Source organism: Catharus ustulatus, chromosome 6 (genome assembly GCF_009819885.2).
Source record: "Catharus ustulatus isolate bCatUst1 chromosome 6, bCatUst1.pri.v2, whole genome shotgun sequence".
Taxonomy (NCBI): domain Eukaryota; kingdom Metazoa; phylum Chordata; class Aves; order Passeriformes; family Turdidae; genus Catharus; species Catharus ustulatus.
The window spans coordinates 2,547,150-2,565,569 of NC_046226.1; the positions used below are offsets into that span (position 1 = coordinate 2,547,150).

The window sequence follows — 18,420 nt, forward strand, 5'->3', positions numbered from 1 at the left end:
CAGAGGCTGCCCTGGGATCAGCCCAAGCTCAACCACTCCAAAAACAAGCAGGGAAAGAGCTCCAGGAGTCAGGAGTTACTGACAGGCACACTCAGCCTTCACAGCTCCTTCTCCAGGAGCTGAGGGGTTTGGATCAGGCCTGAAGGCACAACAGAGATGGAAATAATTTAATTTTTTTCTTTTCATCTCAAAATCTCCAGTTGCCTCCTTTGCAGCTTTGGGCAGTGTCAGGCATTTCTGGTCCTGTGCCCTCCCATCTGTTCCCCTGGCTTACAGAGGGGACAGGGATCAGGCTGGGGGGGTGATGTTTATGAAATGACAAACTTGGCTACGGCAGGATGGAAAAATAAACACAACCCTGGCACATGGGAACGAGCCCAGGGCAAATGGGAGAGCTCACTGTCATGGAAGGAAGAGGAGCAACCTCCAAGATGTCACAGGATTACACCTGGAGGAGAGGGTCAGCAGATAAAAACATAACTCCAGTCCCCAAGGAGAGCTCAGGGGTTAAAGGGGCTCCAGGAGAGCTGGAGAGGGATGGGGACAAGGGATAGGACACAGGGAATGGGACAGATGAGATATTGGGAATTCCTGGCTGGGAGGATGGAGAAGCCCTGGAATAGAATTCCCAGAGAAGCTGTGGCTGCCCCTGAATCCTTGGAAATGTCCAAGGCCAGGATGGACAGGGCTGGGAGCAGCCTGGAAGGTGTCCCTGCCCACAGTAGGGGGTTTGAATAAGATGGGTTTTAATGTCCTTCCAACCCAAACCATTCTGGGGTCCAGTGAAAAATGTGTGCTCACCCCTTCCCTGCTCAAATCCTCTCACCTCCTCATCATTCCATCCTGCCCAGCAGCTTCCCTCTGCTCCCCACCAACCCAGACCTGAATATTCAGCTTTTAGGCCATTTCCTCTGTCACCTTTAACAGCCTAGGGCTGGAAACAGCCAGAACCCTGCACCACTGACACTTGCAGGATTGCCAGAGATGTGTGAAAATACCATGGATGTGTGAAGCAGCTCTGTGTCACTGCTGGGAAACCTTAAGCCCATGGAGAAGGGACAGCCCAGCACAGCACTGACACAATGCCAGGCCTGGTTCATGTTTCCACTGTCACAATTCCAAGGCAGAGCCAGGCAAGGTGGTTAAGGGCACTGTAGGTGACCTGAAATGAAACCAAATCCACCAGAGATACCCAGCCCAAACTCTTGTGGGGACATAAATTGCTCATTGTGCCACATCAGATTTGCTTGGGAATCCTGCAGTGGAACCCATGGGCTGGGATCACCTCTGACACTTTCCCCTCACATAGATCACAGCTGCCCAGATTTACCACTGAGGAAGCTGAGCTTCCCCAAGGGAGGGTGTTAGGGATGGGATTTGAGTCACAAGACAAGGATGAGCTGCAGAATGAGCACAATTCCTACTGGAATTCTGGGCTGCACAGCCAGCTGGTGGCACCTCCATCACCCATGGGCTTTCCTGGACTCAGGACAAACAGCACCAGCCTGGACTTTAATGGTAGTGATGTAAAATCTACACTTTGCATCCTCTCCCAGCCTGCAGAGCCCTCAGTTGGTAAATTTTAACTCCCTAGGTAGATGTTCCTAAACCAGGAGCATTTAGGATGCTCCTAAATGGAATCACCTCCAGCTCTCCTGCACTGATTGACCCAAATCAGGCCTCTCTTTGCAGCAGGACACTCACCCCACACCCTGCTGGCACAGATTTTTGGCAGGATTCTCACCATGCCCTTCTGGCAGCACTCAATCAGTGAGCTGCTCTCCCAGATTTCCTGGCAGGGAGGACACAAACCAGACCCCAAATCCAGCAGGATGGACAGGCTGGAGCTCTCTCTGCAGCTCACCTGCACAAATATCCCTCCTGTTGCTGCTGCTGCAAAATGCAAGGCAGAGAGGAACACTGATGGCTCTTCCCCATTTTTGTCCATGCAAATAATTTTCCTTTAGGTGATCCAGAGAAATGACAGAATCCTAAAGGTTGGAAAAGCTCTCTAAAATTATTGAGTCCAACCATTCCCTTTCAAATTTTCCAAAGGCAAGTTTTTGGACAAAACTGATTTGGGCAGGGTGGTAGAGCTACAATTGCCCAGCATCTGGAGCTGGAATAACAATGACATGCTTCTCCAGAGCTTTGGGATGAGCTGCAATTATAGGACTGAAATAACCACTGGCCCTTTGCACTCACTTCATCTCCCTGCTGCCTAGAGGGACAGCATCTTGAAGCACAGGGATCCTTTTTTGGGAACACCCAAGTGCATCCCAGCCTCTTATTTGCCTGGATTTTTGTAGGATTTTTGCCTGGATTTTTAATCCTGCCACTTCCAGAAGAGTTTCACTATCATTTTCACTTCCAGGTCCAACTTCCCAGCAGCCAGGTCTCACCTGCTATCCAAGGCAGCAAGAGGGACAGGCTGCAGCATTTCCCGTGCACAGCAGCATTTTCCACACAGGTTGGAAAAAAACCCTTAAAACCAACCAGCCCAACCATTCCCCCAGCACTGCCAAGCCTGCCACTGCCATATCCCCAAGTGCCACATGCACACGGTTTGTCAACACTTCCAAGGATGATGAATCCATCACTTCCCTGACAGCATCACCACCTGCTGGAATCACAACCTGCTGGAATCACAACCTGCTGGAATCACACAACCTGCTGGAATCAATCACAACCTGCTGGAATCCACCGCTCAGCATCACCCACTGCTGCTGCCCCATTCAGCCCGGCCTGGGGAGCAGCCCCCAAATTCCCTGGAGAGCAGCTGGCACTGGATGCAAGCTCCGGGCTGTCACCTACTTCTGTCCCCCGCTGTCCCTGTGCTCGGCTGGAAAAGCCGGAATGCCCAAACCAGGCAGGGGAAGCGATCCCTGAACCGAGCGAGGCCTCTCGGGACCCAGGGGCTGCAGCCGGAGCCGAGACCTCGCAGGGCAGGGCTGGTCCCTGAGAACGCACAGGGATGGGGCAGGCGGTCCGGGAGCGACACTTGGACATCCCCACAGGGTCTGTGAGCGACACTTGGACATCCTCACATCCCCACAGGGACCGGGAGCGACACTCGGACATCCCCACAGGGTCTGTGAGCGACACTTGGACATCCTCACATCCCCACAGGGACCGGGAGCGACACTTGGACATCCTCACATCCCCACAGGGACCGGGAGTGACACTGGGACATCCCCACAGGGTCTGTGAGCGACACTGGGACATCCCCACAGGGTCTGTGAGCGACACTGGGACATCCCCACAGGGTCTGTGAGCGACACTTGGACATCCTCACAGGGTCCGGGAGCGACACTTGGACATCCTCACATCCACACAGGGGCCGGGAGTGACACCCGGACATCCCCACAGGGACCGGGAGCGACACTCGGACATCCTCACATCCACACAGGGACCGGGAGTGACACCCGGACATCCCCACAGGGTCTGTGAGCGACACTGGGACATCCTCACATCCCCACAGGGTCTGTGAGTGACAACCGGACATCCCCACAGGGGCCGTGAGCGACACTCGGACACCCTCACATCCCCACAGGGGCCGTGAGCGACACCTGGACACCCTCACAGAGTCCGGGAGCGACACCTGGACATCCCCACAGGGTCTGTGAGCGACACTTGGACATCCTCACATCCCCACAGGGTCCGGGAGCGACACTCGGACATCCCCACAGGGGCCGGGAGCGACACTTGGACATCCTCACAGGGTCCGGGAGCGACACTCGGACATCCTCACATCCCCACAGGCTCCGGGAGCGACACTTGGACATCCTCACATCCCCACAGGCTCCGGGAGCGACACTTGGACATCCTCACATCCCCACAGGCTCCGGGAGCGACACTTGGACATCCTCACATCCCCACAGGGTCCGGGAGCGACACTGGGCCATCCCCACAGGGGCCGGGAGCGACACCCGGACACCCTCACAGCCCCAGCGGGGTCTGTCAGCAACACCCGGACACCCTCACCCCCACAGGGTGCACAAGCAACACTCGGACATCCCCACATCCCCACAGGGTCGGGAGCGACACCCAGACACCCTCACAGCCCCACAGCCCCAGCGGGGTCTGTCAGCGACACCCGGACACCCTCACAGCCCCAGCCCGCAGCGGGGATGCTCCCTCACCCCGACTCTGCCTTCAGGGATGCCCAGATCTCCCCGGCTCCTCCTCCCTCAGCGCTCCCCTCTCACGCCTTCACTCCCTGCTCCTCTCTCTCCCCCTTCCCACCCCTCTCTCCCCCTCACCGCCCCTCTCTCCCCCTCACCGCCCCTCTCTCTCACCCCTCGCCGCCTCTCAGCGAAGGAGGGATGGCGGGCGGGCGGCGGCGCCAACCCAAGAAGCAAAGCGGCGGCGCGGCGGGGGCGTCGCTCGGGTGATTGACAGGCGGCGCCGGCCAATGGGCGTGGCGGGTGGGCGCGGCGAGGGGCGTGGCCGGCGGGCGGCCAATGGGGAGCGCGCGCCGCCGCCCCTCAAATCAGCGGGCTCAGCCGGCTGGCCCCGGCACGGAGTTGTTTGGCGGCGGGCGGTGCAGCCGGGCGGGCGGGAGGAGGAGGAGAAGAAGAAGAAGGGGAAAAGGAGGGGGGGCTCCCCTTTGTTGCATGGGGGTGTCCAGCCGGGGCTGAGGGAAGGCAGGGAGGGGGTCGGTGCCTCCCGCTGCCCCATGGCCCTCGCTGAGGGGGCGGCCGTGCCCTACGCCGTGGAGCTGGGGCTCACCGTGCTCCACACGGCGCTCTACGCCGCGCTCTTCCTCTTCGCCTACCTGCAGCTCTGGCTGCTGCTCTACTACCGCGAGCGGCGGCTGAGTTACCACACGCTCTGCCTCTTCCTCTGCCTGCTCTGGGCAGCCCTCAGGACCACCCTGTTCTCCTTCTACCTGCAGAATTCCCTGCAGGCCCTCCGCCTCCAGCAGCCCTTCGCCCACTGGCTCCTGTACTGCCTGCCCGGCTGCCTCCTCTTCTCCAGCCTCTGCCTCCTCAACCTCTATTTCGCTGAGGTAAGTTTTGCCCTTTTGGGGCAAAACCCCTCCACAGTTCCCTTTCCCAAACCTCCACCCTGCGGGACACCGGGGCTGGAAGCTCCTCTGCAAACTTGGATTGCCCTGGATGGGGCTGTGAGGGTGGGAGGGGATCCCGGGGCTGTGCCCTCGGTGGCGGCTTTGGGACAGCCTGGGGGATGCGGGGCTGTGCCCTGAATCCCTCCTTGGAAGGAGGCACGGGGATGGTGCCCTGAATCCAGCCCTGGCTGCAGACTTGGGATAGGCTGGGGGGATGCAGGGGTTGTGCCCTGGATCCAAGAGAAGCACAGGGATTGTGCCCTGACTCCAGGAGCAGCACAGGGATTGTGCCCTGACTCCAAGCCTGGGGAGAAGCACAGGGATTGTGCTCTGAATCCGGGAGAAACACAGGGATTGTGCCCTGAATCCAAGAGAAACACAGGGATTGTGCTCTGAATCCAGGAGGAACACAGGGATTGTGCTCTGAATCCAGGAGAAACACAGGGATTGTGCCCTGAATCCAACTTGGGGGGCGGGGTGGGTTTTGGAGGGGGGGATGGTGTGAGCTAAAAGTGTGCCCGAAATCCCAGCATCACAGGTTTGGGGTGCAGGGCTGTGCCCTGACTGCAGACCCCAGCCTGGGGGGTGGGGACAGGCACATGCCCTGAATTTGGGATTTGGGGGATGCACGGTGCTCCCAGGTGGGGTTTTCCTCTTTGCAACCCAGCCCCACGGCGGGGTGTTTGTCACTTGAGGGATTGTTTTGCATCTTTTTTTAATTGATTCGCCTTCCCCGAAGAGGAGCAGAAAGTGGCAGCAGCAGGGGCTGCTCTGGCCTGGAGTGATGCCAACCATTACGTCACCAGCCAGAGCCTCTTCTGCTATTGTTGCTGCGCTCCCTCCTTCCCTCCATCGCTCCGCTGCGAGCCGGGCTTGTTGTTCTGCAGCTTGTCAGACAAAAAAAAAACCCCGAGATCCCTCACAAAACAACCCGGGGGGCTCCTTCTCGGCACCCCCATCGCTGCTGGGACAGTGCGGAGCCGCTTGTTATTGTCACCGAGCTGTGTCCCTGCTTTTCTGGGTTTCCCATCACTCGTGCCGTGGTTTTTCAGCCTCCTTTCCTTAGTCCTTCCACTTGCCTTTATCTCCTAAAGCCCTGGTTCTCCCCTCCCCATCCTCCTCCTGAATATTTTGTTTCTGCTCCAGTTTCTCGTGAGCAGCCCTCTGCTCGCCTGCCTCGCGGTTCGCTGCCTATTTCTGAACCAAGTCACCACTTTTTCCTTCCAGCTTTGTTGTTGTTGTTGGGATTCTTTGCTCTGCAGCTCTCAGCTGTTCCCCAGCCTCACAAAGGAATCGCTAGCACACAGCAAAATCACTCTGATGTGTCACCCACGGGAGTTATGATTTCATTTTCCCCAGGACAGGCTCACATGATCCTTGGAGCAGTGGGGTTGTTCCTCTGTTTTGGTTCTTTTTTCCCCCCCAAAAAAAAACACCTGGAGGTTTTGGGGGTGAGCTGCCTGTTGCAAAAGCTGTTGGAGGGGTGGCAGTGGAATAACAAATGGTGCATAGAGAGCACAAATCCATCTTGTCTGCTCAAGGCAGCCTGACCTCCCAGTTGCTCCAGCCAGGAGGGGTTTGTGTCCCTTGAAAGGCAGGGATTCTGTGCTCTGCTCCACAGAGTGGCTGGATTGCTGTTTTCCTCTAGGTCACTGGATTTGACAGCAGATTTGCCTCTCTGCAGGCTTGTTTAAAGGTCCTCTTAAAGTAAATCCAAATAGATTCCCAGGCTTCTCCTCCTCCCACGGTGTCTGTTTGTCAGTGAACTCTGCATATATCCCACTTCTTTCTCCTTGAAGACCTAGAGCCAAGGGAAATCCTGTCTGAGGAAATAAGAGCTCTGAATCTGGAGTGGGGAAGGATAAAGTGACTTATGAAAATGGGTCTGCTTGCTCAGCTCCAGGGAAGGGCCTGACATTGCCTGGAACACCAGGAGGGGTGTCCATCCCTCTGGGGGGTTTTTGGGACATCTCAGTGGTGAACTCCAGAGGTTTGGAGGAAAAAAATTGAAAACCTCTGGAGCATTTCTGTGATCTAGACACTGGTGTGACTCCAGCAGAATTTGTCCCTCCATCCCCAGTTTTTAAGCCCCACTTGGCAGCAGCCTGTGGAAGGACACTGAGCTTCTGCTGCATCCTGCTCTGAGATGTCCTGGGATGAAAGCACAGGCTGCTGTGCTGAGGGCCTGGCTCATTGTCCCTGTGCACAGAGCCTCCTTTGTGGAGATGCTGGAGAAATGGCTTCTGGGGAGGAAAATGGCCTGTGCTGTTATTTGAGCTGATCTTGCTTGGTTTACAGAGCTCCTCAGGCTGTGTAGAGGCTGAGGATGGAATGGTGGTGAGGAAGAAGCTCCAGGAAACAAATACCTCTGGAGAACTGGTGTTGCTTAACACTCCAGGCTGTTTTGGGGCTGAAATTGAAATTTGTAAACTGCCTGGTGTTCCCTCTGTGCTCTTCCTATCCCATCTTGGCCCCTGAGATTGCTGAGGGGATGAAGAGAACTGAATTAATTTATTTTTAATAGAGTCCCAGAATGGTTTGAGTTGGAAGGGACCTTAAACTTCTCCTATTCCACCCCCTGTCATGGGCAGGGATGCCTTCCACTGTCCCAGCTTGCTGCAGCCTGGCCTTGGACACTTCCAGGGATCCAGGGACAGCTCCTCTGGGCACCTTGTGCCAGGGCCTGCCCACCCTCACAGCCAGGAATTCCTTCCCAATATCCCATCCTGGCAATGGAAGCCATTCCCTGTATCCTTTCATTCCTCTCCAGCTCTCTTGTAGGCTCCCTTGGGATACTTTTTCCACCTGGAACATCCCTTTAGCTTGGGAGCATCTCTTCCTTTCTCCTTCAGCTTGTACCAGGAGTCCTTTCCTGAGAATGTGGAGCTCACAGTCCATCAGGTCAGAATTCCTCAGATCCACTCCCAATCTTGCCTCAGTAGCTCTGATATCCAACCTTTGCCTGACCTGGAGAAAAGGAGGCTCAGGAGGAACCTTTGAGCTCTGCACAACTCCCTGAAAGTGGGGGGCAGCTGGGGAGGATCAGGCTCTGCTCCCAGGGAACAAGGACAGGAGGAAATGGCCTCAAGCTGTGCCAGGGGAGGTTTAAATTGGATATTAGGGAAAATTTCTCCACAGAAAGGGTTGTCAGGTATTGGCAGCAGCTGCCCAGGGAGGTTTGGAGTCCCCATCCCTGCAGGTGGCACTCAGTGCTCTGGGCTTGTGGCAAGGTGGGAATTGAGCTTGGACCTGGTGACCTTGGAGATCTTCTCCAACCCAAATGATTCTGTGAAATTCAACCACAACAACCTTGATCTTCAAGACCTTCTTGAGCCCTTGGCACCTCTGCTTGTCCTGGAGAGTGAGGAATGCTGCCCTGGTGGGGCTGATGGTGTGGCCATCCTGGGATTCTGGAAGTGCTCCATCTGAGGAGATGACATCAGCCCCTTTCATCCCTTCCTGCTCTAATTGCCCTGCAGACAGGCATGGAGGGAGCATCCAGCCAGGGAGATGTTTACACTCCTGAATCTTCCTGCCTTCTCAGCTGGAAAACTGGAAAAATCTCCATTTTCATTTCCCTTTTCACCTTCCCTGTGCAGCAGACACCTGGCAGTGCCCTGTGCCTCAGAGGGACAGCTGGTGAGGGATCACTGAAACTCCAGACTGCTCCATCCCATAGCTGATGATTCCCATGTTTCCCACATGAACAGGTGGCCCTGCTGGGGACCAGCTATTCTAGGAAAGCAGGGAACATGCAAAACTGTGCTCATGAGGGCATGGAGTGATCTTGGTGTTAATGTGAGGATGGTGGGAGATCCTCATGGATGTGTTATCTCCTGTGGTGAGGGGAGGGATCTGTCTGATCTGAGGGGGACAGGGCATGGTTGTGTTTGTACCTGCAGAGCCCAAATTCATGGTGTCTTTATGAAGCAAAAAAAAAAAGAATTGATTCCAGTGGACAACAAGTTCCTGGATCTTTCAGATCTGCTGAGAACAGCTTGGTTTTGGTCAGATTAAGTCTCCCACTGTTAGGGTGAAGATCCTGCTTTGTGCAGGTACTGGGAGTGGTCCTTGGATTCATCTGTGGGATCTGGGATGTGTCACAGATCTTCCCTTAGCACTGTGACACCTCCTGAGGGTGAGTGTCTGTGGGACACACCCTTAGGGACTCTGGGGGTGTGATGTGAGCAAGGAAATCACTTCTGTGGGATAAATGCACTCAGCACAAACCCAAAAGCATCACAGAGAGCTTTGGGGTCTGTACTCATTTCAGGGGAGTGCTCAAGGGATCCATGGCTCTGGAGAGGCACCTGAGTGTTCCAAAGTGCTGTCAGAGATTTGTTCTGGATAAATGCTCCCAGTCCTGCTGAGACCTCTGTTCTCTGTTTTCATGCTTGGCTTCTGGAGCTGGGCTCAGCTCAGATTTGAAGGAACTGTTCAGTTTGAAGGATTGTTGCTCTCAGCTTGACCTAATGCACCTGCTGAAGCACAGGGATCTGTTTTTCCTGTTTTTCTGAAGAACAGGATTGCTCCTGGGCTCTCTGTGCTGGATTTTTCACAGCAGAACCCTCAGCCTGAGCTGTCCTTGGGCTCTTGCAGGAGGCTCACAGCTCATCTCAAGGATAAGAACCCAGAGACACCCTGTGCACTCTGCTGGTGCCACCTCCTGACCCAGTCCCTGGGAAGGAAAAGCAACCTTCAGATAACTTATCAGCCTTAATAACCAGCACCACAAGGCAGTGGTGTCTGTTCCCTTCCTGAAGTTAGAGCAGTAACTATCCAGGGGCTAATAAAAGTGTGAGGCTGGAGCTGTGGTCTCCCTTTGCTTTCCCTGGCACTGAGCCAAGCATGAGGCTCAAATTGCTGTTGCACTCTTAACCCTGACTCAGCTTTGTGTGCCTTAATCCCTGAGGCTGCAGGGGAGGGTTTGGGAAGAGTGTCCTGCCCAAAACAGCATCTTCTGTGAGCCAGGGGCACTTCCCTGCTCAGCTGAGGGGCTGTTCTCAGCTGAAAACACATCCCCAGCTGGAATACAAACCAGAGCTGTTCAGAGGCTGAGGTTGGAGCAGGAGTGCAGATTCCTCAGTGGATTTTGGGTGCTGAACCAGGAGTTTCTCAGCTGGATGTTGATGCCTGTTTTGAAAAGACAAGAGGAAACTGCCTCAAGTTGTGCCAGGGAATATTTAGATCCTAACTGGATGTTAGGAAAAAATTCTTCACTGGGAGGATGGTGAGGTGTTGGAACAGTGGTGGAGTCTGCATCCCTGGAGTGTTCAAAACACTCAGGACATGGTTCAGTGCTGAATGTGGTGCTGGGTTGGACTTGCTGACCTTAGAGGGCTTTTCCAGCCTCAGTGATTCAGTGACACTCCCAAAGTGCCTGAATGTCACCCACAGGCAAACAAGAGACAATTCAGGGATATTTCTCTTCTGGAGTCACCACATGGCCCTTCCAAGACCCAGTTTCCTGTAACTGAGATGAGTTTTAGGGCTCAGGGTGGATTGTGCCACACTCCTGCAGTTCTGTGGGCCAGGACAAGGAGACAGAGAACATTCCTGAGGCTGCTGAAGAACTCTGAACTGAGCTCATCCTCCCTCAGCCTCAGCAAGAGGAGCCAGGCAGTGGAAGTGGCTCTTGGAAGGGAATCACTGAAGCTGTCCAAAGTCCTTTGAAATGCTTGGAAGCACTGCAGTGGCTCAGACAAGCCTCAGATCCTGGAATGGCTCTGGAAATCCCGTTGGCAGCAGCCTCATTCCTGAAGCTCATGTGCCATTTGTGCCTTGGAAGCAGGAGCCAAGGAATCCCACCAGGATAAAAGCTGCCTGAGGATGCCTGGGAGGAGTTGGGTGATCCTTCAGTGCTCACAGGGAAGGTTCCTTGGGGGAGAAGAGAGACTGAGCCTCCACAGCTGGGCAGTGGGATCACTCTGGATGTGTCTGTGCCTCTCCAGATTCCTTCAGAGTCTTGAATCAGGACATTGAGCTTTGCCTGTGGCTGAGTGGGAGCTCTGGGATCCTTCCTGGTGGGGTCTGGGACTGGAGCTGGACACCCCTGTGCCCTTGCAGCAGGAATTTACATCTGAGCTGTGATTTGGGAGCATCTTCCTAAACTGTCCCTACTTCTCTACCATGGAAATCCAGCATGGTTGAGATCCTAAAATAGCCCAAAACATTTGGAAAAGGAGATGTATTTTTGAAGGGCTTTTAAGTGCTAAACTCCTTTCTTTTCTTGAAGTCTTTAAGGTGTGGTGTTAAAGTGCTTGTCACATATGGGGTGTTAAATATGTTTATGGTTTTTGGGAACCTGTGTTTGGGCTGGGCTTGTACAAGGAAAAAGAACCATCCTTTTGGGTCCAGAGCTGATAAATAATCCTGAGTCCTTGGAGATGTCCAGCTGGGTTCTGGTTTCCCTGTTTATCCCTTGACAAAATTGAAAGGAAACTATAAACCATGTAAAGTAACCCTGTTCAAATCTCTCCTCCAGGTCATATTCAAAGTGAAATGTGCAGCTGAATTCAACAAGTACAAGTGAGTACTGCTGTCCTGAGCCTCCCTTCAAAGCTGGTCCCAGGGGAATGGGAGGATCAGGCCCCAAAAGCTCTGAGAAAGGAGCAGGACTGGGAATTTCAGGGGTTCCAGGGGAGCTCAAGCATCCCAGTTCCCCTGGATGAACTCAGGGTCACTCTGAGCTGTCCCAGCCCAGGAAAGATCTACAGAACAAGGTTTGGGCACTGGGTGAGCCCCAGCTTTGTGCAGCTCAGGTGCTTCCCAGGGAAACCCAAGGTGGAAAATGCAAGCTCCAGTGGCTCTCAAGAAAGGAGTTGCAGTGGTTGTGATGACTCATGGCTTATTGACTGGAGTTAATGCAGAGCTGGAGCAACACTTAAAATCTGCAAGATAAGAACCTGACTGTCAGAAGATGAGTCTTGTAACTCATGACTGCTTACGCTGCTCATGTGTTCTGAGAGCAGCTCCAACAAATCCTCTGCAGCTTTGGGCTGCCAGTGCAACCCTGAAATTTGTTGGGCTGCCAGTGCAACCCTGAAATTTGTTGGGCTGCCAGTACAACCCTGAAATTTGCTGGAATTCCTGAGCTTCCCAGCAAGCTGAGCACTGGGAGGCTGTGCTGACACAGGAGGGAGGTGCAGAACCAGCCTGGGCTTGTCTCACTGACCATTTCTCCCCATCTCTCCAGGGTCCTGCTGTACCTGGGCTCCATCCTCACCAGCCTCCTGTTCCTGGTTGTGAATTTAACCTGTGCAATGCTGATCCACGATGAGATCCCAGAGAAGCAGCTGAGGTGGACGGTCCTGGCCCGGGCTCTGCTCAACGACAGCCTCTTCATCCTCTGTGCCATCTCCCTGGCCTGCTGCATGTGCAAACTGGGAAAGATGTCTTCAGCCAATGTCTACCTCGAGTCCAAGGTGGGTGAATGCCTTGGGAATTCCCACTGGGGCTGCTCAGCTGGGTCTGGGTGTGCTCACTCAGGCCTGGTGGCACCTGAGCTGTTCTTGCTCAAATTCTCCTTCCAACTCTCGGGTTCCCCCCTTTGCCCAAGTGCACACTCCTGCTGTGGGAGTGATGTCTCCTGCATGTTTTAGGGGAATGCTTTTTCTGCAGCTTTGGCATAACAGATTTATGAGCTGCTGCTGCTTTTCAGGCATGGAAAATCCCAGGTTTGCCTTGAAGAGAGGGTTCTCTAAAAGCAGCAGATGGAGTTTTTGCTGTGTGTTTTACTCATGATTCTCTGCACAAAGGGGATCCCCCACAAATCCAGCTTTAACTGGACTCTGCTTGGGTAGGATGAGATGAGCATTTTGGAATGGGACAAGAAGTTGCTGTAGGTCCTGTCCCAAAGCAGGACAGGTGAGGGTCTGATCACACACAGCTCTTTTCCAGCAGATTAAGTGGAAAAGTCACCAGCAGTGTGGCAGGAATCTACAATCAGTGTCCACTTGAGTTCCTGGAAACATCTAGAGAAAAAACCAGAGCACCTGAGCACAGCCAGTTGGAGCTGAGGCTTTCTGTAGAAGATGTCTGGCTCCTTAAGCAGCAGAGGGCATTGGTGACTTTTTGTTCCTGGAATGCAGGATGTGTGGGCTGGCTCTGGTGTCCTGGCTGCTGTGACAGCTGTCCAGAGGCTGCAGGTTGCATCCAGATCTGCAGAGAGGCAGGAGCAGAGAAGCTGCTCCCAGCCCTGCTGGCCTGGGCCTGCTCTCCTGCTCTGACTGGCTCTGGACACTCATTAACTCACCAGTTCCCCCAGTGCAGGAGCTTCTCACAAGCCTGAGGCTGCCCCTGGGCTGTGTACAAGTGCTCCAGGGAATGCTCTGCTCTGCCTGCATGCTCACCCTGCTGTCTGCTAAAGCTCTCTACCTCCCTCCCCTGCCCTGGGGGCATCCCCTGATGTTGTGTGTGGGAGCTGGCTGCAGAACCAGGCTGGGGATGAGCAGAAATGTTACACAGATGCCCCAGAAGGTTGTCCTGCTCCTGAATTCAAAGGCAGCAGGGCTGGAGGCTGCTGCCCCCACACTGAAGGTGGGAATGTTGGAGCTGTGGGAAGGAGTCAGTGTGAGCTGGAGATTTGCTTCAGCACCTTTACTTGAGCACCACAGGCTCAGCTTCCAGTGACAGCAGGATGTGTGCTGGCCTTCAGGGCTGTCACTTGTCTGCTGGCTGGCTGAAGGCACTGTCCTGAGCTCCAAATGTGGAAAATGCAGCTGGCATTTGGAGCAGGCCAGCAGGATGATCTTCCCCAGCAGATTCTCTGCTTAAACACAAAGGCAGCTCAGGTGCTGAGGGGTGTTTGCCCCCTCACTGGGACTTGGAGCCATTCAGAGGATTCATGGATGGATTTAATAAAACCTGGTTTGTCCCAGCATTCCTGAATGGTTTGAGTTGGAAGAGATCTTCAATCCCATCCAGTTCTAACCCCCTGCCAGGGCAGGGACACCTTCCACTGTCCCAGGCTGCTCCAAGCCCCATCCAGCCTGGCCTTGGACACTTCCAGGATCCAGGAACTGCCACAGCTTCTCTGGGCACCCTGTGCCAGGGCCTCAGCTCCTCCACAGCCAGGGATTGACTCCCAATATCCCATCTAACCCTGCCCTGTGTTTGAAGCCATTCCCTTGTAATGGGAATTAAAAAGCCAGGGCATTGTAAATCCTCTCTCTCCAACTTTCCTGTGGGCTCCCTTCAAGTTCTGGGGTTCAAGCTCTGGGTCCTTCTGCCCACACCAAATATTTGAGCTTCTGTGCAGGGTTGGGGTGCTGAGTGGCTGCAATGAAAGGGCTGGGTGGGCACCTCTGCAGAGTCTGGGCTGTAAAACAGGAGTTGATTTTCCTGCTTGTTGGCCTTGTGGAGATTGCCAGAGGAAGGCAGGGGTGGAACAGCATCTCCCTGGTCCCCAGTTTGGAGCTGACTGACACCAGGGACACCCCAGTGCCTCAGATCCTTCCCAGCTCTGGCTGTGTGGCTCCTGCAATGAACTCATCACATGAGAAAGCTCTTAGCCAGCTCTGAATATTTTAGCAACAACATACAAATGTTCTGGGTCATTCTTGCCTGCACAGCTGCTCATGCATTTAAGGGAACGGGGAAGAACATCACAGCTCTGTATTCAAACTCTTTTTATTCCTTCCTGTCCTAGGGAACATCTGTGTGCCAGGCTATTCTGGTGGGATCTGTAGTGGCCCTCCTGTATTCCTCAAGGGCCTGCTATAACCTGGTAGCTGTGGCCATATCTCCAGACAATGTTCCTGGTCCTTTTAACTATGGCTGGGACAACCTTTCAGACAAGGTGAGTGTGTGACCCCCAATCCAGAACCAGTGAGGGGAAATGCAGTCCCTCCTCATCCTGTGAGGGTGAAAAGGGGGCTCTGGGGGTGTCTGAGTAGCTGAGCCCCCACATGAGCTGCTCTCAGCAAACCAGAATCCTCCTCTCTCCAGCCGCTCCTCCAGGAAGGATTCCCTGTTGTGCTCTTCCCTTTCAGCCTGCCAACTCTTCTTGTGAGGGAGAGGAGGGACAACTCAACTAGAGCAGAACAGCAATGCTTAATCAGGCATGGCTGTGTGTGAGGGAGAGTCCCTGATGTGGGCAGCAAGCTCCCAGTGCCCTGGCAGCACACTGTGAGCAGAACCAGCTCACCCAAAGCAGCAGAGCAGCCAGGTGAAGGTCACTGTGCTGCTTTAGGGACTCCTGCCTCTGGAAAGGTTTCTCTGCATTTTGGGAGCTCTGGCATGACACAGAGCCCTCTGCCTTGTGCCCACAGGTGCACGTGGAGGTGAGCAGTGAGGAGTACGTGGTGTTTGGAGTGGTCCTGTTCCTCTGGGAGCTGGTGCCAACCACGTTCGTGGTGCTGTTCTTCCGCGCTCAGAGACTGAGCCAGAACCTGGTAGGCCTGTCCCCCTGTGCTGGGAGGGTGCCTGGATTGACTTTTTGGGAATGTTTTGCTTCTGGCCTAACTCCTTTCTCCTTGGCAGACTCCAGCAGGGATGGTCAACAGCCACAGCTACAGCTCCAGGGCCTATTTCTTTGACAATCCCAGGCGCTACGACAGCGACGATGACTTGTCACGGCTCGGGGCCAGGGAAGGAGGGTAAGGGAGCCTTGTGCTGCTGCTCTGCTGCCCTCTGGGGAAGCAACAGAGCTCCTGGCTTCTGCTCCTAGGAAAAACTTTGGTGGAAGAGGCAGCTTGGGCAAGGAGCCTCTGACAGAGCTTTTGCTCCCTTGTGCAGCTCACGAGGAGCTGGTTCTGTTGGGCAGAGAGGTGGATGGGGATGGTGCTGATTGCAGACAGGAGGGCTGGGATCCATTGCAGAGGGCTCTGAAATGATCTCCAGAGGGGTTTCTCTACTGGGAAGTGAGAGCAGGCGAGGGAGGGAGCTGGGACAAAGCTCTGCAGGAAGTGCTGGTGAGGGGGAGAATGTTCAGGAAAACATGGGGCATGCTGGCAACCCTGTCACTGTCACCATGGAATGGTTTGGGCTGGAAGCGACCTTAAAGATCATCCATGGGCAGGGACACCTCCCACTGCACCAAACCCTGTCCAGCCTGGCCTGGAACACTTCCCTTACGTTTCCAAGTCCCTCACTTGCTACCCAGGGGTGTAGTGAGCAGTTCAGAGGTTCTGGCTCCTCTTGACCAGTGCTGTGAGCCTGGTGCTCTTCTTGTCACTGTCTCATCAAAACCAAGTTCCTTGGAGATATTTTACCTTCAAACTTCATCACCCTGACCAGTGCTGGGAGCAGAAATCTGGATGAGCCAAATTATTCATCCCTAAAAATCCCATGCCTGTTTGGTGTTTTGTTTTTTGGTTTTTTTTGTTTCTCCTGCATCTTGGCCACCCCTCAGTGTGTTTTTCTGTCTCTCCTGCAGCTTGGCCACCCCTCAGTGTGTTTTTTCTGTCTCTCCTGCATCTTGCCCACCCCTCAGTGTGTTTTTCTGTCTCCCCTGCAGCTTGGCCACCCCTCAGTGTGTTTTTTTTGTCTCTCCTGCAGCTTGGCCACCCCTTAGTGTATTTTTCTGTCTCTCCTGCATCTTTCCCACCCCTCAGTGTGTTTTTTCTGTCTCTCCTGCATCTTTCCCACCCCTCAGTGTGTTTTTTCTGTCTCTCCTGCATCTTGGCCACCCCTCAGTGTGTTTTTTCTGTCTCTCCTGCAGCTTGGCCACCCCTCAGTGCTCGGGCTGTTACGGCTCCCTGGCTGGCCCGGACGGCGGCAGCGCCGCGGACAGCGCGCCCTTGCTCTGCGCCGCTGGCGGCTCGGAGATCAACCACCACCACCACAGCTCCCACCCTGCCCCACAGAACTGAGGAGGCTCCCTCTCTTCCCAGAGTGGCACTCGTGTATAGGATTGTAACCTGGTTTTCCTCTTTTCCTCCTCTCCCCCTGAAGCATCTAACTCATGACACAAACATTCCACTAGCTGCCGCAGCGGCGCGCGGGACTGAGCCCAGGGCTGCAGGCAGTTCAGTCAGAGAACTGTGACTTTAAGGTACCATGTAGCAAAGTGAAGCTGAACTCTCTGGAAGCTTTTTTTTTTTCCCTTGGTCTGGTCTTCAAGATGTTGGCAGCTAAATGCACCAGAGCTTCCTCACTAGAAAAGAAACATCAAATGCATATTTGCACTTTTATCTGCACACTTGGAAGGAACGAATTTTGCTCGGGCTGTGCTTGGCCTGAGACTGTTCTAGTTACTCTTTTAATTGCACATCCAGAGCTGGGAGAGGCACTGTCTTCCTGCAAAGACGTGTTCCCTGAAGGACTCTGCATCCTGCCTCCCTGGGAGCGGGGAGCTCTGGCTGGGCAGGGCCCCCGGTGCTGGATGCTGGAGTTTACTGTGCCATATTCCCACCTGGCAGGGCTGGGTGAGGCCTCGGGGCTGGGGGGGTTTTGCTCTGCCTGCTGCTCCCACCTGGCTGCTGCCCTGTGGCTCACAGCTGGGTGAGGTCAGTGTTGCTGCTGGCCCGTGGCAGAGGGACAGGGCTGGCTTTTCCCTGCAGGGAGAGGCTGGAGTGTGTGTGCAGGAATGTGTGTGAATCCAGGGCTGCTGCACCCCTGGGTGCTGGAGCAGCCCTGCTCCCCCTCCTCATGGCCCACAGTGGGGCTCCCCTCGTCCCCCTCAGTATTAAATTGCATTTAGCAGATAACCAAGAGTTTTAACCTGAAGTGAATGTGAACTGCTGGGTCCCCACTGAGGTGCAGGGGTGTGTGGCTGCCTGTGGAACGTTGCTGTTGCAGAGGGAAGGGGCAGAAACCACAGGGATCTGATCCTTGGGCTCTTTGCTCTGCCCTCCCTGTGGAGCTGGATGGAGTGCACAGGGTGGGAGTGCTGGGACAGGTCCCTCTGTCTTTCCTTAACCAAAATAGCCAAGTTTGACCTGGCCTGGGCTCTTTGGAGATGAGGCTTGGTGTTATTCCTGGCTTGTCCCAGAGCCAGCTGTGGGGATGAGCAGAGCAGCTTTGGATAAAGGCCCTGGTGCAGGGAGGGAGCTGGGCCTGCTGTGACACTGGGGGCCAGGGATTGCTTTCAGTGTGAGAGCTGAGAGAAAAACCCCAGCTCTGGGGGATCCTCTCCTCAGCCCTGGGGCTGTGCTGAGCTCTGTGTCACTTGTCCCACTGTCCCTGAGTGTGGCTCACCCTGCTCACCTCCTGCACTCATGCTGGCCCAAGAAAAGCAGCAAGTCCTGCTTCTTTTTTGGAGAAGGCAAAGATGGCAACTCAGCACAGCCCTTGATTGAGTCCCTGAGCCAGAGCTCCACCCTGGCTGTGGCAGGAACAGGTTGCTCCATCTCAATCCCTGCTTGGCTTATGGTGAAGCTGGTGAAGGGCCAGGCAGTGTCACCCTT

General features: G+C 54.7%; 2 protein-coding genes across 4 annotated transcripts in view; one reads left to right on the plus strand and one right to left on the minus strand.

The window, feature by feature from the left end:
- Positions 1–4,379, minus strand: part of TXNDC16 (thioredoxin domain containing 16) — a 47,694-nt gene extending 43,315 nt beyond the window's left edge. For 2 of the 3 annotated variants that reach the window (XR_004418167.1, XM_033061917.1), the window contains exon 1: positions 4,299–4,379. The gene's annotated coding sequence lies outside the window, so the exon portion shown is untranslated. Of the gene's footprint in view, positions 1–4,291 lie in introns of all 3 variants that reach the window. The other variant, XM_033061918.1, reaches the window with a different exon arrangement.
- A 149-nt stretch (positions 4,380–4,528) lies between these two features.
- On the plus strand, positions 4,529–17,725 carry GPR137C (G protein-coupled receptor 137C). Its single transcript, XM_033061920.2, has 7 exons — positions 4,529–5,011; positions 11,556–11,599; positions 12,267–12,495; positions 14,721–14,870; positions 15,343–15,465; positions 15,554–15,669; positions 16,734–17,725. Exons 1-7 carry the CDS (start codon positions 4,679–4,681, stop codon positions 16,882–16,884), a joined length of 1,146 nt encoding a protein of 381 aa, XP_032917811.1. The 5' UTR covers positions 4,529–4,678; the 3' UTR covers positions 16,885–17,725.
- The last annotated feature ends 695 nt before the right edge of the window (positions 17,726–18,420 follow it).